Below are 19,995 nucleotides of genomic sequence, written 5' to 3' on the forward strand. Positions count from 1 at the left end.
GTCGCAAGCTCGAAAGAATTTCGACTCTGTATTTATATCAGTCCAGCTTTTATACGTATACGAAAAACAACGCATCGCACGCCAAAAAGTGTAAACGTATAGGGAGCCCTACAAGAACATCGCGAAGGGTATGTACGTACGTATATAATAATGGTGCGGTACGACGCGGCGCAACGACGTCGTCGTCGCGCGGACGAAACCGGCTTCTCTTCGGCTCGAGCCGCTGTTGCAGCGGCGATCGCTGTATATATAGGTATATATACAGGTTTTGTTATTTTGCCTGTATATGCACGATCCTGCCGATCCTCGCCGATCTTTACGAAGGAGAATCGGACTCGTTGACGAGGTAAACACAATTTTTGTCAGTAAAATAATACACTAGCGATAAGGATGACGATGATTTCGCGAGTGATTTTCCACGTTGACGGTCGCGGCGATCGGAAAACTCGACGGTCGCCGGTGCCGATTTATCGTTGATCCAAGTCGATAAAAATTAAGTACGTACCGATAATCAGATTTAACCGCGGCAGCCGCGTGCGTATATAACTTTGTGGCTTTGGATTAATTACGTTCCGCGGGCTGCATATTACAGTATATATCGTCATCGGGGGATATACGTGTACGTGACTTTCACATGCGAGGCATACACCATCGTGTCTCTTACTTTGTGCACTTACCTATGCGGCGAATGTGTACGCTCACCGCGCGCGTATGTGTGCACGTAAAAAAAAGAAAAAAAAAGGAACGACGACTTTAACGCGCCGCCGATATATAGAAGGAAAGAAAGCGGTTAAGTACGTCAAGGAACGAGGAAGGAAATCGAAATCTCGCTCGCTCGCTCGGATATATGCAGTTCACACGTGTGTCTGTCTGTATGTGTATATACATATAAATATATATAGATATATATATATAAAAGGTAGGGAAGGAGTGCATAGTGTGCAGCCAGAAGAAGGAGCCTAAGCTCGGGCGCGCGAGACGCAGCTCTCTTGTATTGCGCGATGCGACGTGTTGTGTGTATAACTTTCACTTCCTTTCCCCTTCAGTCGCATAGACTACTTTTCCTTTCAGACCCTTCTTCTTCTTCTGTGCTCTTCTGCCAAGTGTGTGTGTGTGTGTGCACATCTAAAACAGCGTGTCTGTGTGGACGAGACGTCGTCGTCCCGCGGGTTGTGCTGCACACACACACAAATATACGCGTGCATGTAAGTATGTATTGCTCCCCGAGCACAAGTAAAAATGTTGTGATATACACTGAGAAGGACGTGTTTGGGACTACAAAAATAGAACCTGTACTTGTAAATTAAATATCAAGTTGGTATGTGTGACTACAGATTTTTGTTGAGCCAGCAAAAATAAGAGTTAATAAAACCAGAATACCACGTTTATGTTGCTAATTCTAGCTTTACCGGCCAGACTAACGAAAAATCACTGCCAAGAAAGATGCTGAAGGCAGTGGGGGGTGTGGATTCGATGATACGGTCTACCGTGCTAGAAATGCTCGAAATTTTAACGCTGCCTTTTGGTCATATGAAATGTTTTTGTCATCTCTCAATTAAAATTATTCAAAACTATGCTTCAACTTATACGTATTTTTTATTTCGCTACTTTTAGATTTGCAGATCAAGGTACTCGCCATCTAGAGGTGGACTCTTAAAGTAATATTAGTGGAAACTGTTCCAAATTGTTCGAACTAATTTTATGGTACCTTTTCAGTTTATTTATTATGCGCTATATAATAATTACATAATTGTGGCAAAAAAATCTTCAAAAATAGGCCAGTCAATCGAATTTCAAAACATTTTAAATCGTTTGAACCATTAGGCCATTGCACGAGACGCGATTTTCTACCAATTTTAATTGCTGCTGCAGATGCATCGGTGGCGCTACACAGCATTGCCGTACCGATAACTATACGGTTTGCGGATTACTGCCGCAACCATTTGCGTCAAATAGACAAGTACATGCACTAGCACATGCATTATGGTTGATGTCCAACTTATTAGTGTTGATGGATTATCGTTAATTCTACCTAAAAAACTCAATTTCGCAAAGTGAAATAAGTACTTCAGCCACACCAAATATTAGTTTTGTTAAAAATAACGAAATCCTCTTCGTTGGTACATTATTCATGCATTTAGGAATTTTGAAAATAAGAAGTATTTTATTAAATGTTTAAATAACTTCAGACTGAAAGTGTGAGATCATTTGCAATACTGATTTATAATTTTTGATAGAAAAAAACATTATAATTCCGTTACCATAGTGAAAATTACCATTCGATATTGTAATTTTTCCGATATTTTCATTTCGAGGCGCCTTTACAATGCTACTTGTTAACTTCAATCGATTTTCCCATAGTTTTTATTTAAAAAAGAGCAGTTAGTTCAATTTGTGTTTAATTTGCATCCAAAAAATTGCGTTTCGTGGTCACGAACACGACGTGCACAACGACATTATTATCCTAGTTCCGATGTAGACACATAAAAACCATCGACGCTCGATTCGCTATCGCAGTTCTTTCTACCTAAATCAACGCATTCTTGAGGTGACGTTTTAATGTGATGGTTAAATAAACTTGCAGCAGTCGTGTCGAATTCCAGTATTGAGGAATTTGGCACAGAAACGCTAATTATAATAAACACGAATAAAAATATTCGATCGTTACCTGGAAAGTGTAGGTGTTTTTAGTATGATTTCATAAAAATACCCGAAAGAACAACATTTGTATCATGCCATAGCATTTATCGATGCATAGTTGGCTTGTAATGTAATAAGTAATTTTCCATATTTTTTGAGTCATAAAAAATATTGAATTTCAAAGATATACTGTGTATTGCTAGAAATCATGAATATTATTTTGAATTTATTTTATTTCAAATACTCATAAATAAATAAAAATTCAAATAAAATGTTATGCGAGCGAAATTATAAGTAATTTTTTGCCCCCAAGTCGAAAGGTACATTTTGTAGTCACTGGGAGTTAGAGAAAATTTTTTTATTTTTTTTGGTGATATTTATATAAACAGTTGATAAAAATTTTCATCAGTGACGTTTTCATAAAAACCACGTGCACTCCGACAAAGGATGACGAGTCGTAGCAAAAATATATACGGCAAAGCATAAGTCGCTTCCCGGTAGAGAGAAACGGCGAAGAGGAAGCTTGCGATATTGTATAAACACATCAAAGCATACGTATACATATGCTCTCCAAGCGAGATAGAAGAAGACGCAGAAGGAGGAAGATGAAAAGAAGTACTAGTACCATAGGCGCTAGTTCTACGGGCAGATATCTATACATGCATAGTACCTATGGACGCACGCGAAGTTAGCAAGAGAGAGAGAGAGAGAGATATGGTAGGAGGCATGGTAAAAGCCACACACACACACACATACAGAACTCGCGGCTCGCAGAACGCGAATTAATGCAAGAAAGAAAAAGAGACGACTCGCGAGTTGTGTGTGCAGTTGTGCGTTCGCGAAGAAGGCGGAAGGAGGAACCGAGTGGAGCGCGCGCGCGCGCGCGAACCGGTCCCGGTCACTGGGCCACCTGCCGGCCATCGAACTCGACACTGCAGCAGCAGCAGCAGCAGCAGCTCGCGAGCGCTGCTCCTATACATGCACATGCACACACACACACACACTTATCCCTTCCCTTTATAGGTGCGCTTCTCTATCTTCGCAGAAACCTTTTCCTTATGGTCTTTTCCTTCTCTCTGCGTCGCTGACTTTTTAGTTTTTACGCGATTGTTTATCATTTGGTTTTCCTGCGCGTACACGACCGGTTGTATATAAATGAATTTCATCGACGAGCAGTTTTTTTTTGTTATCAAAAGAAGAAAGAAAGAAGAAGAAAGAAAAGAAAGATCAAATAATTTTGGAAAATGTGGTAAAGGGTAATATGGAATACCCATGGAAGTCAATAGTTATTAACAATTTTTATAAATATATTGCATGATGAGTCTTTAGTAATTTGATGCGAGAAAAATATTCAATGCCGGTATTAAAAATAGATCATTATATCATGCGAATTCTTTATGTACTTTGATGCTCAATAATTTTCATAATGTATCATAAACTTGAAAATCTTGATGAAAATGTGAATGAAATCTAACAACTTTATTGCAACAATTACCTTAATTTTAATCATCATTGGGTAAATGAAACAAATACATTTTTCGCCTCGTGCACAGTCGATCACTTATCGATTGAAAAACCTACTCTGAGCTCCTGCGAGATGATAGGAATCTTGCTGTTTTGCAACAACTAAGGCTGTTAGCGCCACCTGTCTCGGGGTGATTGAAGTTATAAACCAATTTAGATGAAAAATTTAACCGGTAAGATTTTGTTATATCACTGATTATTTTTCTTTGCACGAAAGTATGAACAGTCAGTGTGCAGTAATGAGCACGTGTAAAGTTTGTATAATCCCAATGCATAAATAAAGATATGATACGATAGACACGTATTTGGATTAAATGATTGTCTCATTGTTTTACTCACAGTTTCAACGCATCAAGGTGTGTATCGCACTAAATAAAGTTTCACTGCAACATAGATGCGTTGCTCAACAGGGGGAATAATTCTACAATCATTTCTTTACCTCCTGCCTAAAAAATCTTGACATAACGTATTTTGATAATAACGAAAAAAAGACAAAGTTTATGTCCTGACTGAAACAGGCTGAAAGGAAAATGTTTCAATGATCACAACCATTAATTGGTTTGTTTTAGTGCTTTCTCTGATAAAATTATGTAAAATAATTGAGACAACATTTTGAAAGATATAAAAATGATAATAAAATTGTTCCGAAAAATCAAGACCAATTTTCAACCGCTTTTAAATCAATAATACCACTTTAAACCTTCTCCGCTAGATGGCAAGTACCTTCATTCGTAAATCTAAAAGTGGCAAAGTTGAAATAAAGATATAAGTTCAAACTCAAACGTAGTTCATTAGCGCTTGTTCTGGGGCATTTACCACGAGGTCGCAAATACAGTTTGATTAAACGAGTACATTCACAACTTTAAGATCAATATTGTAATTATTCAAATAACAGCAATAGCTTTACGTATAATTAGACGTAGTGTCTGTGATTAATATTTTGAAAAGCCAATTATTCTTATTGTTTTCATTATCTTAATAAAAGTCTATTGTTGAAGAAACCATTAATTATTAACACAAAAATTGAATGTAACATTAAAGTCACCCTATAAAGACTTTGAAATCTGTGAGAACCTTTCACAGAATAAATTCTAAGTTTAGCGATAAAGTGACAATGTTAAACGATCAAAATTCAGTTGATTCATTTTACGATAGCACCACGTACCATCTGAATAAAAAATGTTTGATACTAGCTGGTGGCTGGCCTTTTTTAAATCCAAGAAAAAGAAAAACCATATGGCTCGCCATTAATTTTTCCTTATTTATTGGATTTGTGGCAGAGGTAGATGAGTTTGTTTGCAATCGATTTGCTATAATATATGTGCAGTTGGAAAATTTTTATGATGCAGATAATTTACATCGGGGAAATAATCGATAGAACGACAGAAGTAATCAACTGCTTGATGGTAATTTTTTGTGCAATTTTGGCTTTTTGTTTATCGATCAATGGCGCCGTCAAATCTCACTCGGTAAGAAAAAGTCAAAAAAGTAGCTTCTCTCGATTAGTGACAAAAACTTTTCAGATGAAACGTCTACTCGATTCTGTGAGAGAAAATTGGAATGATTTACAGAGCGACGACGAAAGGAATATTTTCTCAAAATACGCTAATTACGGCAAGATTTTCACCATCGGCCTGTCAGGTATAGATATGACACTTTTACCGCTCGATGATAAAATTTTTGTTCGCCAGTTTGCTACTATTTGGTTCTATTGTGTCAATGTGTATCGCCACTGATACCTCCGATGCTACATTATTGCATCACGGGCAACTGGACTGACCCCGAAAGAAACATCCTGGATGTCGAGTTTTTCATCGATCCCGTCAAGTACTATTGGCCAATTTTCATTCACGGAGCTACATCCACCGTAGCGGCGGTTTGGATGCTTGTGGCTTACGATCTTTTCTTCGTCGTGGTGGTGCTGCACTGCTGCGGCATGTTCGCTGTTTTGCGGTAAATACAATTTTAAAAATTAACCCAACATAACCATTGTGAACAGTAGTATGATTTCAGATACAAAATCAAACAAATGGACATTATGCTTTATCGTTATTCCTACGATCAGCAGTTGGTCTTGAAAAAAATTGAGGAGATTGTGATGTACCATCTCAAGTGTCTCGAGTAAGTCTGTTCGAATTTCGTGAAATTTGTAAGATTTTGAGATATTGTTTATCCAAGATATTTTTAAACTCAGATTCGCCCAAAAAATCGAGGATTTTTTCTGCATTCAGTGTATAATACAGATATTGGTCAATACAATCGTGATAAGTGTATGCGGATCGCAGGTGCAAAATCAACGGCGATATTTGATATAATTCATGGTCTAATCATTGCCCTTGCAGGTCATACAACTTGCAGATACGTCTCCACAAGAATCATTCAAGTTTGCTTTCGTGGGCGTTTCGGGCACCTTTCGTCTCGCTTTCTTCAATGTCTGTGGACAAATCGTGAACGATCAGAGCCTCAGAGTACACGATCAATTGTAAGTTGACCATTTGCAATATCGCTCGTAATTCGAACAAATTGTTTTAATTCAGAATCTACACTACTTGGTACGAGTATCCAAAACGAGCAAGAAAATTATTCGTAATTCTTTACAATAGAAGCGCCGAGCCTTGCAATCTTACAGGTGCTAAAATGGTCAATCTCAATCTCGCCACTTATTCCATGGTACGTGAAATTCCTTATTAAAACTTATCGAATTGATTAGAATCAAAATTTTTCTTATCGACCCATTATTTTTCCAGCTAATGAAAACTGCTATGTCTTATTTCATGATGATTATCGAAACACAATAATAGATTAAAAAATGTTTTATATTAAATCAAAGTTCATAAACACACATTAAAACTATTTTACATTTTAATAAAGAGTGGGGAGCTGTGTACCTGCATTTATCGAAATAAGTATGATGACAAATCACTCTCGCTTGGCTGCAGAGATTTGTGTCTTGGAAAAAGCCCACGGAACATCTTCCATTTACGTTTGAAGCCATAAAATCATTATTATGTTATTATTATGTGTGTTGTTTTTTCTCAATCTTTGGCATTATCCCGGTAACCTTTGACGAGCGATCATCTAGATGTGATTTTATTGAAAATAATTATTCATGAAAAATCACATACAAGCATTCTTAGTTTTCAAGCCTGTGCTCGTCCGTGAGAAAAGCTCTCTCAGGGCAGAGTAGGTTCTCGAGCTCTATCCGATTACCTTTATAATAGAATCGTCGACCAAGCATCGCCCTCGGTCCTTTTTTGAGTTCCCTCCTCTTCTTGTTGTTTTGTCGTTGTGGCACTGCTCGACGCGGCTTGACATCTCGCCGCTAAGTTCCATCGCACCGTGTCTCCAGTCTCGCACACACGGGATCGCGGATACAGAGATGTCATACCTTTGCTTTGAAGCATTAGGGCTGAATTGCAAGATGCCTCGGTTGCTTGAAGCTGGACGCTTACGCGGCCTCGACATATTACTTTCCTTTACCAAAAATTTTGATGAATTTAAAAACTCATTTACTTAAAGTATTCGTTGAATATTCATTCATTTTTGGTTATATTTAAGTGAATTATTTTTTATATAGGCCGTACAAATAGTGCATGGAAATGTATTTATACACATTATTTTCAATCCAAAAATAAACCAAAAAATCTAATTCTGTACTCAAATTTAAACATTTTTATTAAAATTGTCAAAATATCATAATTAGTGCCAGTATTTACCGCTAGATGGCTTAAGTACCTTTATTTGTAAATCTGCAAGTGCCAAAGTCAAAATTATTGTATAAGTCAAAATGAGACAAATTAAATTTCGGGAAAATACTACGGCACCGCTCCAAAAATTTGGGGAAACATTTTTCAAATTGTCGAAATCATTTGACCCTATGGTCCGAGAAGCCGCCCAGACAGTTAATAATCAAAGGTGGCTGCTTTTGAACAGTCAGTTGAATTTAACAACTGACAGCCCAAGCAACACATTAGAATTACATTATTTAAATATACCAGAAGGATTAAAAATAGCGGGAACCACAGTCCAAACGGGCGACCACGGCTGAAGGATGCAGTTGAAAAGCTCCTTAAAGATAAATACCAATCCTATGCAAAATAAGTAAATTATTTTAGACTCACCAACTATTTTTTTATTACATTAAATTTATTACATTAATATCACTTTCTCGTTTTAGCATTGAAGATCAAAAGAATGAAGGGCGAATAGTTGTACGTTTTACCACATGAGGCAGATATTTTCTACCGGTTGGCATCAGAAAGAATAAAGACAAAGCCTTTATCGGGGGCGCAGCCTAGTAGGCAGAGACTCTGTTCGAGACAACGTTAACAACGAGCAATGAGTGTTGCATAAGGTGGTTGTTTGTCTCTCCTTGACAACAGGGAAAAATTCATCTCCAGATCATAATAGTAAAAAAATTGCCAACATCACATCTAAAGAGTCGACAAATGTTGAACTGGAAATGCCAAACGCCGTTTCTACATCTTTCATGCGTTAGGCTTTCGCCATAAAAACAAACAAATACATTTTTTTGTGTATTTTTTTCTCATCTTTTTAATAGTGTGGTTATTTTTTTTTTCGTAAATTTCCCAAAAACAATTTTCGATTTTTTTTATTCTCTACATTGAACTAGGAGGTCTTAATAAATTGTTAATAAAATAATCTTTTTTTTTTAGGGCAAAGTAGAAAAATTAGATTTTGAAAGAAAGCTGAGAGACCACATTCAAAACTTGAGGGTAACCTTTTTTAAATTATTAAAATCGGTTGACCCTATGGTCCGCGCAGCTGCCCAGACAATTAACAATCTAAGGTGGTTGCTTTTGGGCAGTCAGTTAAATTTAACTACTGACAGCCCAAACAACAGCTTAGATTTGCACTATCTAACTGTGCAAGAAGGTCAAAAAATGGTTGAGGTTAATATGAATCTTCAAATAAAAAAACGCACCACTCAAAAATACACCATTGTGACAGGAAAAGGCAACCATAGCCAAAACGGGCCTCGGCTGAAGAATGCGATCGAAAATTTCCTTAAAGATAATTACGCATCTTTTATACGGTAAGTAAATTATTTTAGACTCGCCAACTATGAACTAAGTTTAAGTTTGAACTTATATCTTTATTTCAACTTTGCCACTTTTAGATTTACGAATGAAGGTACTTGCCATCTAGCGGAGAAGGTTTAAAGTGGTATTAAATGATTGTAGAATGGACCAACATGATGTGCCGTCTTATCCAAATGAAATTACCAACGATCGTAACTCCTCGTAACCTAGATATTCAGAATAGGAAGGTACTTACGAAGCATTTACTCCAGCAAATATTTTAGAGAAATTACCCGACTCCTCTGATAACTAATAAAATAACTCTCTTCGAGTAGTTATACCAATCAAACCAAAAACTACAAGTGATATTAGATTTGATTTTGAGGATTAACATAATATAATCATTAATTCGTTTATTTTTAGTGATTTTTCTGTTGGAATTAAGTAAAAAAAAAATTAAGAACATTTCAAAAGATATAAAAATAATAATATAATTGTTTCAAAAATTCATAACCAATTTTCAACCACCATAGATACGATAGTACTACTTTAAACCTATCCCACTAGATGGCGAGTACCTTCATCTGCAAATCTGAAAGTGATAACGTTAAAATAAACGTATAATTCGATCGTCAAATGCTATCTTGTGAACAAGTCACAAGTGACAGATAAAAAGTTCCTCCTTTATTTTGAAATAAATTTAATGAGATTTAAATTGAAACAATTTTCAAAAACACATGATCTACCGTGTTCCATCTTTCTCTCGTAAAATTTTGTTAAATATTGATTTTTTTGGCATTAATGTTATACACATCGAACTAAGATCTTAAATTTAATATAATATTTACGAATCATAATACGAACTATAAAATGAAAGAAATACACTATCAATCTGCAGTATATTCATTTATTTGATGAAGCAACACCATACATAAAAAAATGTTTACAAATATGATTATTTTCATCATCGCGAGCTTCGATCCGCAGCCGCCAGACAAATGTTAAACAAATCCTTGTTCTGCAGCTTCTCAATGATAATTTCACAGCGCTTGGTCGACAGTCGGTAATGCATCAATTCCAAAAAAGGATCCAGGGCCCAGTCGTGGAAAAATTTTCTCAATACTTTCTCGCACAGACGCAAAGAACAAGCACCAATAGACTCTTTGGGAACCTTAAGGAATCCGTACGTGCTTGCGAACTTGAAGTAATCCATGTACGTGGATTTTTTCGCCATCTCTTCAAACAATGAATCGACCAAATCGTCAACATTCTTATTGGTCGAAAAATCCGCACTTTCGTAAAATCCGTACTCGTGGACAAATCCCATGAACTTCAGGGCGTCGTCTTGGTTCAGTTCGTATAAGCCTCTTGTCTCGAGCAGTTCGACGATGGCCAGCAGGCCAGTCGCAGCAGCCAGTTTAGTTACAGAACAGCTCCGGTTGAGAGCATAAATATCAAGATCATTGAGGTTAAGGTCATAGAATTTACAAACAGCCTCAGAAAGACTACCAAGTATTATATGATAATTGATGCCCTGGTACCTATCAGAGTCACTCGGGGTCGGAAAAACGAAGCCGGACAGGTCGGCGCCACAATCCAGAAGACTCTTAACTGTGTGTGGCCAGCAACGCGTCACGGCCCATTCCAGCGCTGTTCGGCCCAAATAATTGTCCCGGGCGTCGATCCTTACCGTCTGCTGCCATTCTTTATTTTTACTTGAAAACAATATCCTTACTATGTCGCTCCTGTCAATGAGATGCTGAGGTAGTAGTCCTTCCTCGTTGGCCAGGCTCGGATCGGCGCCTCGCATCAGCAGCGGCTCGATCATCTCCGCGTTTCCGCACGCAACAGCCAAATGCAACGCTGTGTTGCCCTCGTTGTCCCGGGCATCGACATTCACCGTATTCTCCATCTCATCGTTGACCCTGAAGAATAGCTGTGACAAGCCGTTATTCTCTATTATTTCGGATCTCTGGCACATGATGTGTAGAGGAGTTTGTCCTTTCGCATTGGCTAAATTTGGATCAGAGCCTCTTCTGAGCAGCTCTTCGACAATGTTCTTACTAGCGTTGTCCTTCAGAAACAAGTGCAACGCTGTGTTGCCCTCATTGTCCTGGATATTGAGCTGAACCGTCAGCTCGAATTCGTCGATGCTCCTAAGTAGCATTAGGATCACGGGGTAACGATTTTGACAGAGTGCTTGCAAAACAGTCGATCCGTCCTTGTTGGTCTGATTCGGATCGGCGCCATGTTTCAGCAGCGTTCGAATAGTCGCTTCTTCGGGATACTCCAAATTTGTGGCTGCAACATAGTACAGCATCGAATCACCTGTTTCTGGTACGAGGCAATTGGGATCCTGGCCGGCCTCGAGGAATTTCTCCACGACTTCGTCGAGGTTATACATGCAGGCCATGTGGAAATGTGTGTAGCCTGAATCGTCGGTATAATTTACGTGGAATTTGTCGTAAATTTGGAATAGGTTTTTCAGATATTGTTTGTTCATCCAACTGCCGGTTTTATCTAACCTTACATGGTGTACTGCTGTGGTACGACGCAGCAGGGGCTTACCGTCTTCGTCCAAGTCGGGCTCGTCCTTGTAGCCGCTGCGAGCGACGAACTCAACGATTTGGCAAATGAATCTCGGCCAAGTCGCCTTAATGCTCGCCACGAGAACCCAATCCATCTCTTCCTTTGTAAAAAAGTCGTGCAGATTTGGAAGTTCTTCCTTCCAATCACTTATTAATGCTCCAAAATCACTGAAAAATAGCTTTCGATGGTGTTCAACCTTCCAAAAGTAAATTTCACGTAACTTCTTCAATTTTTTTAATTTTGGATGCTCCACGTTTTTTTCGACTGCCTCGACTCCACCTACGGACCTCTCGCTATTTGACGAAGCCATTATAAATTTCGAACACCAACACACAAACACTGATTATTTAAAAAGTATATAAATTTTTTTTTTCAAAAACCACTAGCTAAATTACGATGTTGTAATTTGTACGGTCTGTAGACGTTCACTTTGATCTATGCAGAGAGTAAAAAACACGCTGTCGAAGCTGTGAGAGCTGTATGCACAGAGGCGGCTTGAAAGTGAAAGTCCAAAGGCAATGTCTCTATCTCGCTGGATTTTCACTCGTCCGCACTTGCGCAGAGCAAGATAGACAGAGTTTTGTGACGGTACAAAAAAATTCAAAATCGAGAACAGTTAAAATTTTAGAGAGAAAATTCAATCCCCTTTTTTATACATTTCTTAAGTAAAATTGCGAGATTTATCGATTTAGCTAGTCAAAAAGTCAATCGAAGTTGAATCCTCGAAGTTTTTCATTTTTGACCGCATCAGTAGAAAGCTAAGGTAAAAATTTATCGAAAACCTATAATTGTTACTTTTGTAATATAAAATGATTTTTAAGTCGAAAACAAAGACTCCAACTAAAAAAATCACAAGAGTAACTTTTTAATTATAATCATTCAAGAAAATTGAAATTTATTTAAAAAAACCTTTTTGATTGTTACTGCATTAAAATTTCATTATCTGAAGACTGGATTTTGTCATTCGAAAAAAAATTAATTTAAACGGAGGGGAATTAGTTTATTATTGGCAGGCATTTTTAAGAGCATCTTGAGCTGTGCTTTGTGACTTTATTTTCATTTGTCTGGTTTCTATTGATATAATTATAATTATGTCTTAAAACTTTTTTATTATTATTATTTTTTTATCATAATGTAGCCTAGCATTTATTTTTAAAATGGTCAATTTAACAGCATACTTTACGTAACTTGTGTGAGGTAAAACTTTTTACAAAAAAATGTCGTTAAAAATTGGCAAAAAAATCAACAATTTTATAAATTACTAATTAAAAAAATCACCTGTTTAATAAAAAAAAAGAGTGATTAATTAACTACTCATAATCATTTTTAAATAAATGAGCTTTCAGAATGTTATTTATCATTTGGTATAAATATCTTTGGATTAATATCTTTAATATTTATTATAATTATATACATACACAAAAAATGTGTAACAATTGGTTAGAGCAAAAATTATGTTGACTATTACAATGTATCGATAATTACATTCACGATGTAGATGAAATGATTGACTCAAAATATGTATTATATAAATGTTATTGATGCAGTACCTCATGTACATCTCCTTTCTCGCTCTTACTAAATAATAAAATTAGAAAATCTATAGTTACATTTTGAACTATAATTTAATGCACGCCTCGTAAATCAATATTTTACATGCATCGAAATCAAGAAAACAAATGCCAATCATGGAAATACTTTTAATTCGTTGGGGGGGTAAAATCAGCCTTTTCGAAAGTTCACAAATTTTTTGTTAAAAAAAATTTTTTTTTTCCAGAAAACCTGAGAGGTATAATTTTTTTCATTACACTAAATAATCTTTCTTCATTTTTACGACGATGTATTTGGGAGAATCGATGCGTATTTCACCTCTCAGTTTTCTCGGGCCTTGGCTAAAAACTCGACGAGGCACCGGAACTGCTCGTTGAGGAGGAGGAGGACAGCGACGACGCGGGCAGGCCGGATCCGGACGACGAACCGGACGACGAGGCCAGCGAGGAGGGCGAGTTGTACGAGTTCGAACTACTGCCACCCGTGTAGTAGTTGTAGGCAAGGTTTTGGGATTCCAGTGCGCCGCTGCTGCTGGGCGTCCAGACACGGGAATAGGGGCCGCTTCCATCCCAGGCGTTCACCGGCTCGTAGCCGGAGGTCGTGGTGGAGATCGGCGGCAGACCGTACGCCGGAACGGGGGGCGTCGGCTCCATCGTCACGCCTGTGAGAAAAAATCATCGGAAGCGTTGGAAATTAACTCGATTACCTATACGATATTGATGCCAATGCTTACCCATCGGAGCGGCCATGCCTCCCTTCTTGAAAAACTGGAAGGCTATGAATCCGACGACCAGCAGGATGGCGAGCTTCGACAACACCAGAGCCTTCATGGCCTTGAGGCCGATGATCGCCACGAAGATGGGCATCAGTGCTTTTAGCTTCAACTTCAGCAACAGCAGAACCGGCAAAAGCAGCTTCTTCTTCAGCAATCCTCGGGCCTGCGCGGTGGCCACCTCGTTGTTCTTGAACTCGACCTCGAGATCGGCCAAGTTACGCGCGGGTCGATACTTGAGCCTCGCGTCGAACACCGGCAGATCGACTCCGTACTCGAAGCTCTTGAAGTACTTGAAGTAGCGCGAGAGCAGCGCCTCGTCGATGCTGTCCAGGGATCTGGCCTCGGTCTTGGTGCCCAGTCGTTCGTCGAGATAGCCCAGCATCTCGCGCTTCAGGCACGACGTCCACGAGTCCGCCTCGACGCAGTCGTTCAACGATCGCGTGAGAAAGTCATCGGCCATGGTCGTCGCGATCACTAGGCCCACAAAGCCGATCACAGCTATGAATCGCATCTTCGTATTGTGTTTTCGATTGAACCAATGTACAATGAGAGACACTTAGACCGAGGCACACAGAGAGGCACAACAAACAAACAACAACAATGATCGATGATCGAACCGCGACTGAGCGTAGGAGTGGCCAGCCCCTTTTATTTAATTCGCCCCCCGACGTCGTCGAGCCGCGAGTCGTCTGAAAACCGATGCGCTGACACAGAATCTATGTTATTCGGTCGCGCATGCGATGAATAGCCGATCGGTGAAAAAAAAAAATCATCGTATTAAAATTTCATTGGCAGCGAGAGAGCAGCAGCAGTAGCTCGACGGGAAAACGGAACTGCAGCGCGTACGTGTTTTTTATTATGGGCGGTGCATCGCGACGACTTTGAGAGCTCTCCGTCGTGCGTTGGAATATGCGACTCGATAAATGACACACACGCACACATTGACAGGGCTTCTAAGCCCTGGATACATTATGCGTGCATAGGAGTGGCAGAGTGACTTTGGAGCAACGCTGTACTGTAAATCTTTTATTTTCGATACTTTTTTGCATTCTAGAACAAGTGCACTTTCACTTGCTGAAAGAAATTATGTATAGCTCGCATTGTAATAAGTTGGATCATCGAATCTTCGAAGGTGTCGAAAAGGGATAAAACCAATTATCCACCGATAGGAAAGGAAGCATTACTGATTTAAATTTAAATGCTATGACACTTGATAAAGTATAATTGAGCCTGAGCTTTTCAAAGGAACTTTATTTTATCGATACTTTTGAAAATTATGGTACGGAATCAGTGATTCATTTTTGGCAATAGAACAATTCGTTGCGTTAAAAAGCATGACTAGGATAACAATTTAATTCTAGATTCGTAGAAGCATTCACTGCACCGATCGTTTCAGTTTGACAATAATGGGTCATGGTTAGTGGAAGTTTTTATAGCTTTTCTCAAGACAAAGTGAGCCTAACATTTTTTGAATGACGTTTTAAAAATATAAATCGATGAATATTCGTTATAAAAATTTCGTTTGATAATATCCATTTTGATAAATTCTATATTTAGAATTTGAATTATATTCTTAAACTCATGATTTTTATTTTTCTAAAAAAAAATATAGAAATTAAGTAATTGTATAGAATAGGGTGTTTATACAAGTTTTAATGCAATCAAATTAATGCAATTGAAAGTTAAAATTTTTAATCACATTTAGGTGTGTATCGCTTGTTAAGATAATGCTTTTTTCTGATATTCATTGCATAATATTTGAGCGCAAAGTTACATTGAGTTTGCATCTAAGGTTGTCTAGACTATTCAGTTATTTTCTAATGAAAGCTTTCAACAAAAAAACCACCCATAACCCTGCCAGGAATATTCGAATTAAATACTGGACTACTGACTAAAAAATTATGACTTAATTGTTTAAAAAATTGAGACCAGTTTTCAACCACTTCAAAAAAAATCATGTTACTTTAAGACTTCACCACTAGATGGCTTTGTCTATGAATCTGCAAGTGGAAAAGTAAAAATAATTGTATAAGTCAAACTCGATTGACACTCGGTTTTTATCGATTTTGGCTATTCATAATAATTCTATAAGTCTACTGAAATCCTTAATAATTACAGTATTTATGATTATCAAAATTTTTGATTGAGTCTTTCGATTTCAAGAGGAAAATTGAAAATTACTATTGAAAGTGTGTTTCAATGGTACTTTGCATGAATTTTATTTTGTCAAATAATTTACATTGTGGCCGTTTATAAACGTTACACTTTTAGTTTCTATAATTCCACTTATAACACTTCATGTCCATGCAACTTTTTCATAAGCCAAAAACTAGGCATGTAATGGTAAGCATTTCTACCAATGAAAGGACGCATTATTTTTTAATAGACCCTCATCCATAAATATATGTTGAACTAGATTTATAAATTCAATAAATGGTCCGTTTAAAATGAGTTTATATAATAAACTTTTTACATTCACAAATTTTCTAAAATGTAAAAACTCTATGGATGCGTCTCGTAACGAATATTTCAAAACAAGAAGCTATATCGAGTCTAAAAAGTGTTCGGCAATTAGAGTGTGATCTGTATCGATGACAGTTGTTGTTGAAAAGTCAGTCAGCCACCAAAATATTAACGTAATCAAGTTATTGCTGTAGTTTTTTCTTTATCAAATCATCTCTAATCAGCAATATTGATACTTTCTATGAATGTACGTAGCCCTGAATTGCAAAAGTAAAAAAAATTTCCGTCTTAGTGAAAATGTTGTAATCTTTCAAGTTACATTGAAAATTTTTATAACCAAATGCACATAAAAGAGTTTTTAAAATCTTCTCGTTCAAAATAATTCAAGCACGTATTGTAAAATAAAGTACCATAATTTGTATTAAAATAAAGCGAGTATTTATTTTATTTACGTAGAAAAATACAAAATAAGTTTTCTAAAGAGAGATTGGAAGAGAAGAGTATATTACAATAGTCCATCGACCGACGAATCGAGTCGAACGTGTTACACAACATGAGAAAAAAAAACACCGCAGCTCAAGCTTTGGCGTAGGCCGCGTAAGCCAAATCTTGGGCCGCATCGACTTGCTGCTGCTGCTGCTGGACGTCTTGGAACGATCTGTACTGGGCCGCCTGGTACTCCCAGGGTCCGTGAGCGGCGATGGGCGCTGCGTGACTGTCGGCGGCGATCTTCTTGCAGAGCTGGAAGATGGCCAGGCCCACGGACACGACGAAGCTGAAGAAGGACAGCTGGAGCGCGTTCCAGGCCTTGAGGCCGAGCACGCCGATCGCCAGCGGGATCAGGGTCATGGCCTTGAGCAGCACGAACACGAGGATGGGGATGATGACCTTCTTGAGCTTGGATTTGCGCGCCTCGACGGCTCGGCCCCCGGCTGAAGCTGCCGCCGCCTCGTCGTCGGCGAACTTGACGTTGAAGTCGATCTCGTTGCTGTCGATGTTCCTCGACGAGACCTTGACGGAGGTCGTGAAGGGAAGCTTGAACGTCACGTCGTGGGAGGTAAGGTAACTGACCACGGTCTCGAGGAAGGATTTGTCGCTGCTGCTGCGACCCGTCATCTCGTCGGCGGAGTACGAGTTGCGGGTGACTTCTACGCTCTCGGAAACCTGTGCGAGAAAAGTATATCATCCATGAGAAATCGAAACAATATTAAAACCCAATCAATGCTTACCTTGAAGTTGTCCTTGCGAAACAGCTGATCGAGAAGATTGAGAATCTTGAACTTCATGCACGATATCTCGTCGTTTTTCTGCGAGCACTCGAGCTTGGTCTGCTCGACCATGGCGTCCATGCTCGTGCCCTTCCAGAACTCATTTTTGGCCGGCTGAGCTGTCGCGGCCAGAGCCAAGCAGCACAGAAGAACGATCCTCGCGATTGAATGCATTTTTTCTCTCCGCTCGTTTTCGCACTTTCTTATCGGGGTGACACTCGAGTGGTCGCAACGACGAAACTGATGGTCAGTCCAGCCAGGCCATCGGCTTTTTATACGCGCTTTGCGCCTTCGGAGCTTCGGAGCTTAATCCCCTCTATCCGTCTCTCGGGTGCATTTTTTAACGCATCCACACACGCACGCACACACGTGCGCGCGTGAATTTCTCTCTGACACACCGGTGTGTACCGCTGCTGCTCTTGAATTTTCTTTTCGTTCGTTAGATCGATGCCACAATATTACGGGCGCATCGAGACTTGCGATGCGTCGTCGTCGGTGGCGGCGCGCGACGTGACGCGAGTACGAAATAGTACGCCGGGGCGATATGCAAGTAGGAAAACATTATGTATACTCGTGGGCAGCTGTCGGGTATTAAAAGTAAAAGAATTTCTGGGTCTCTCTCGTTCGCGCCTCCGTTGTAGGACGATGGCCTCCTTCGCGTACTTGGCGATATAATAAATTTAAACCAGCTCGCCCGCGATAGATCGATTTAGATATATATATACCAAAATGCAGCGTGAAACTGAAATTGCAGGCGATTGCGGTGATTACGACGAGAAGCTTGAACTTTCAATTTTCATAGACAAAGTTGTGAAACGTTCGGGATAGAAAAAATTGTACGATCACTACTGAATGTTTAAGGAAATTTGAAGTCATTGTCGGTCTGGCGAAATTTATCACGCACACTGAATTGTTGTTGAATTCGTACGTTTCATATTAATAGATAAATTAATAATGGCTGCATGTTTAACGATCAATGATGCATCAATTTTTAGAGGCCAATTTAAGAAAAGCGAAATCTCGGCTGAAAACTTAATCTCACTTGGAGTTCCTAACCCTAATAATGTCTTAATGAGCGGAAAATGATCATTAAAAATTAATGAGTATGAAATTAATTATTAGCTCGTTTTTGGAGATTTTTTTGACAAGCGCATTCCTTCGTTAAAAAAATCATGTGAAGTCGTTTTATTCGTCACCTCATTGGTCGAGGAGTAACAGCGCCTCGCTTCATGATTGGTCGGAATTTCGCGTCGATCGTTCATATAATTTTTTTAGAAAGAAAACTTAAATACGGCGTTTGCTAAAATGTTTATAGTTGTAAGTCATCAGTTATTTAAATTTAGTATTTGTCATTTTCACTTGATCAGCTCGCCTCATATCACTAGTACTACAAAGTCTCCAAAAACGAGCTAATAATTAATTTTATACTTAGAAATATTTTAAATGATCATTTTTTAAATATTATTATAAACTTTAAAATAACCTGAAGATGATCATATTATAGATTTAAAAAATTCACATTCGACCAGTTTTCAAGCACAAATACAATAGTAAAATACAATAGTCTCATTTCAAGTCTCCACCACTAGATGGCAAGTACTTCTATATGTAAATGTGCAAGTAGCCAAGTAAAAATATTTGTATAAGTTTGAGATAAGTTAGATGTATTGTGAGTTTACATTGTCTGCTGTCTCACTTCTTTGGTGGTATGCGAACAAGTATATGATAGATGTAAGCATCAAACATCAATGTTCTTAAGTTTGAGATAAGTTAGATGTCTATGATTATCTAGTACATGTAAGTCCGTTGCTATATTGTAAGTTATTACAATATTATTACTTTGTATTGCCTCCAAAAACTTATTTAAAAATATCTTGGCTATTTATATTTTTTGCTCATTACATCCTCGTAGAAAGCATAACTTGTACGCTTCTGCAAAATCTCGCCACTTGTGTTCGTCCATTGTTCGTCTCATTCATAGGATTTTTAAGATCCTCCGCGTAATAATCCTAAAATTCTTCACTACAAAAATCTTTAAAAGATTCAAACTTTATTTTTATTTCTTGTCTCTCAGCTGTATGTATGAACACTAATATATTTGTATAAGATCGTATAAGTTCATCCTATTTCTATACAGATTCAG

General features: G+C 38.2%; 3 protein-coding genes across 3 annotated transcripts; 1 reads left to right on the top strand and 2 right to left on the bottom strand.

Moving 5' to 3' along the window:
* The first annotated feature begins 5,272 nt into the window (after positions 1 to 5,272).
* Positions 5,273 to 7,484, top strand: LOC106649248 (odorant receptor 45a). The gene is made up of 9 exons (XM_014366553.1): positions 5,273 to 5,446; positions 5,514 to 5,633; positions 5,688 to 5,805; positions 5,856 to 6,117; positions 6,178 to 6,285; positions 6,359 to 6,449; positions 6,507 to 6,646; positions 6,702 to 6,834; positions 6,912 to 7,484. Exons 1-9 carry the CDS (start codon positions 5,279 to 5,281, stop codon positions 6,960 to 6,962), a joined length of 1,191 nt encoding a protein of 396 aa, XP_014222039.1. The 5' UTR covers positions 5,273 to 5,278; the 3' UTR covers positions 6,963 to 7,484.
* A 6,203-nt stretch (positions 7,485 to 13,687) lies between these two features.
* Positions 13,688 to 14,632, bottom strand: LOC106649063. Its single transcript, XM_014366331.1, has 2 exons — positions 14,080 to 14,632; positions 13,688 to 14,007 (listed from the first exon to the last, which is right to left on the bottom strand). The coding sequence occupies exons 1-2, from the start codon at positions 14,630 to 14,632 to the stop codon at positions 13,688 to 13,690; spliced, it is 873 nt and encodes a 290-aa protein (XP_014221817.1).
* A 2,528-nt stretch (positions 14,633 to 17,160) lies between these two features.
* LOC106649252 lies at positions 17,161 to 18,026 on the bottom strand. The gene is made up of 2 exons (XM_014366560.1): positions 17,814 to 18,026; positions 17,161 to 17,748 (listed from the first exon to the last, which is right to left on the bottom strand). Exons 1-2 carry the CDS (start codon positions 18,024 to 18,026, stop codon positions 17,161 to 17,163), a joined length of 801 nt encoding a protein of 266 aa, XP_014222046.1.
* Positions 18,027 to 19,995: the final 1,969 nt, after the last annotated feature.

This window comes from Trichogramma pretiosum, unplaced genomic scaffold (assembly GCF_000599845.2).
Source record: "Trichogramma pretiosum strain Unisexual culture from Peru unplaced genomic scaffold, Tpre_2.0 scaffold17, whole genome shotgun sequence".
In the NCBI taxonomy this organism is placed as follows: domain Eukaryota; kingdom Metazoa; phylum Arthropoda; class Insecta; order Hymenoptera; family Trichogrammatidae; genus Trichogramma; species Trichogramma pretiosum.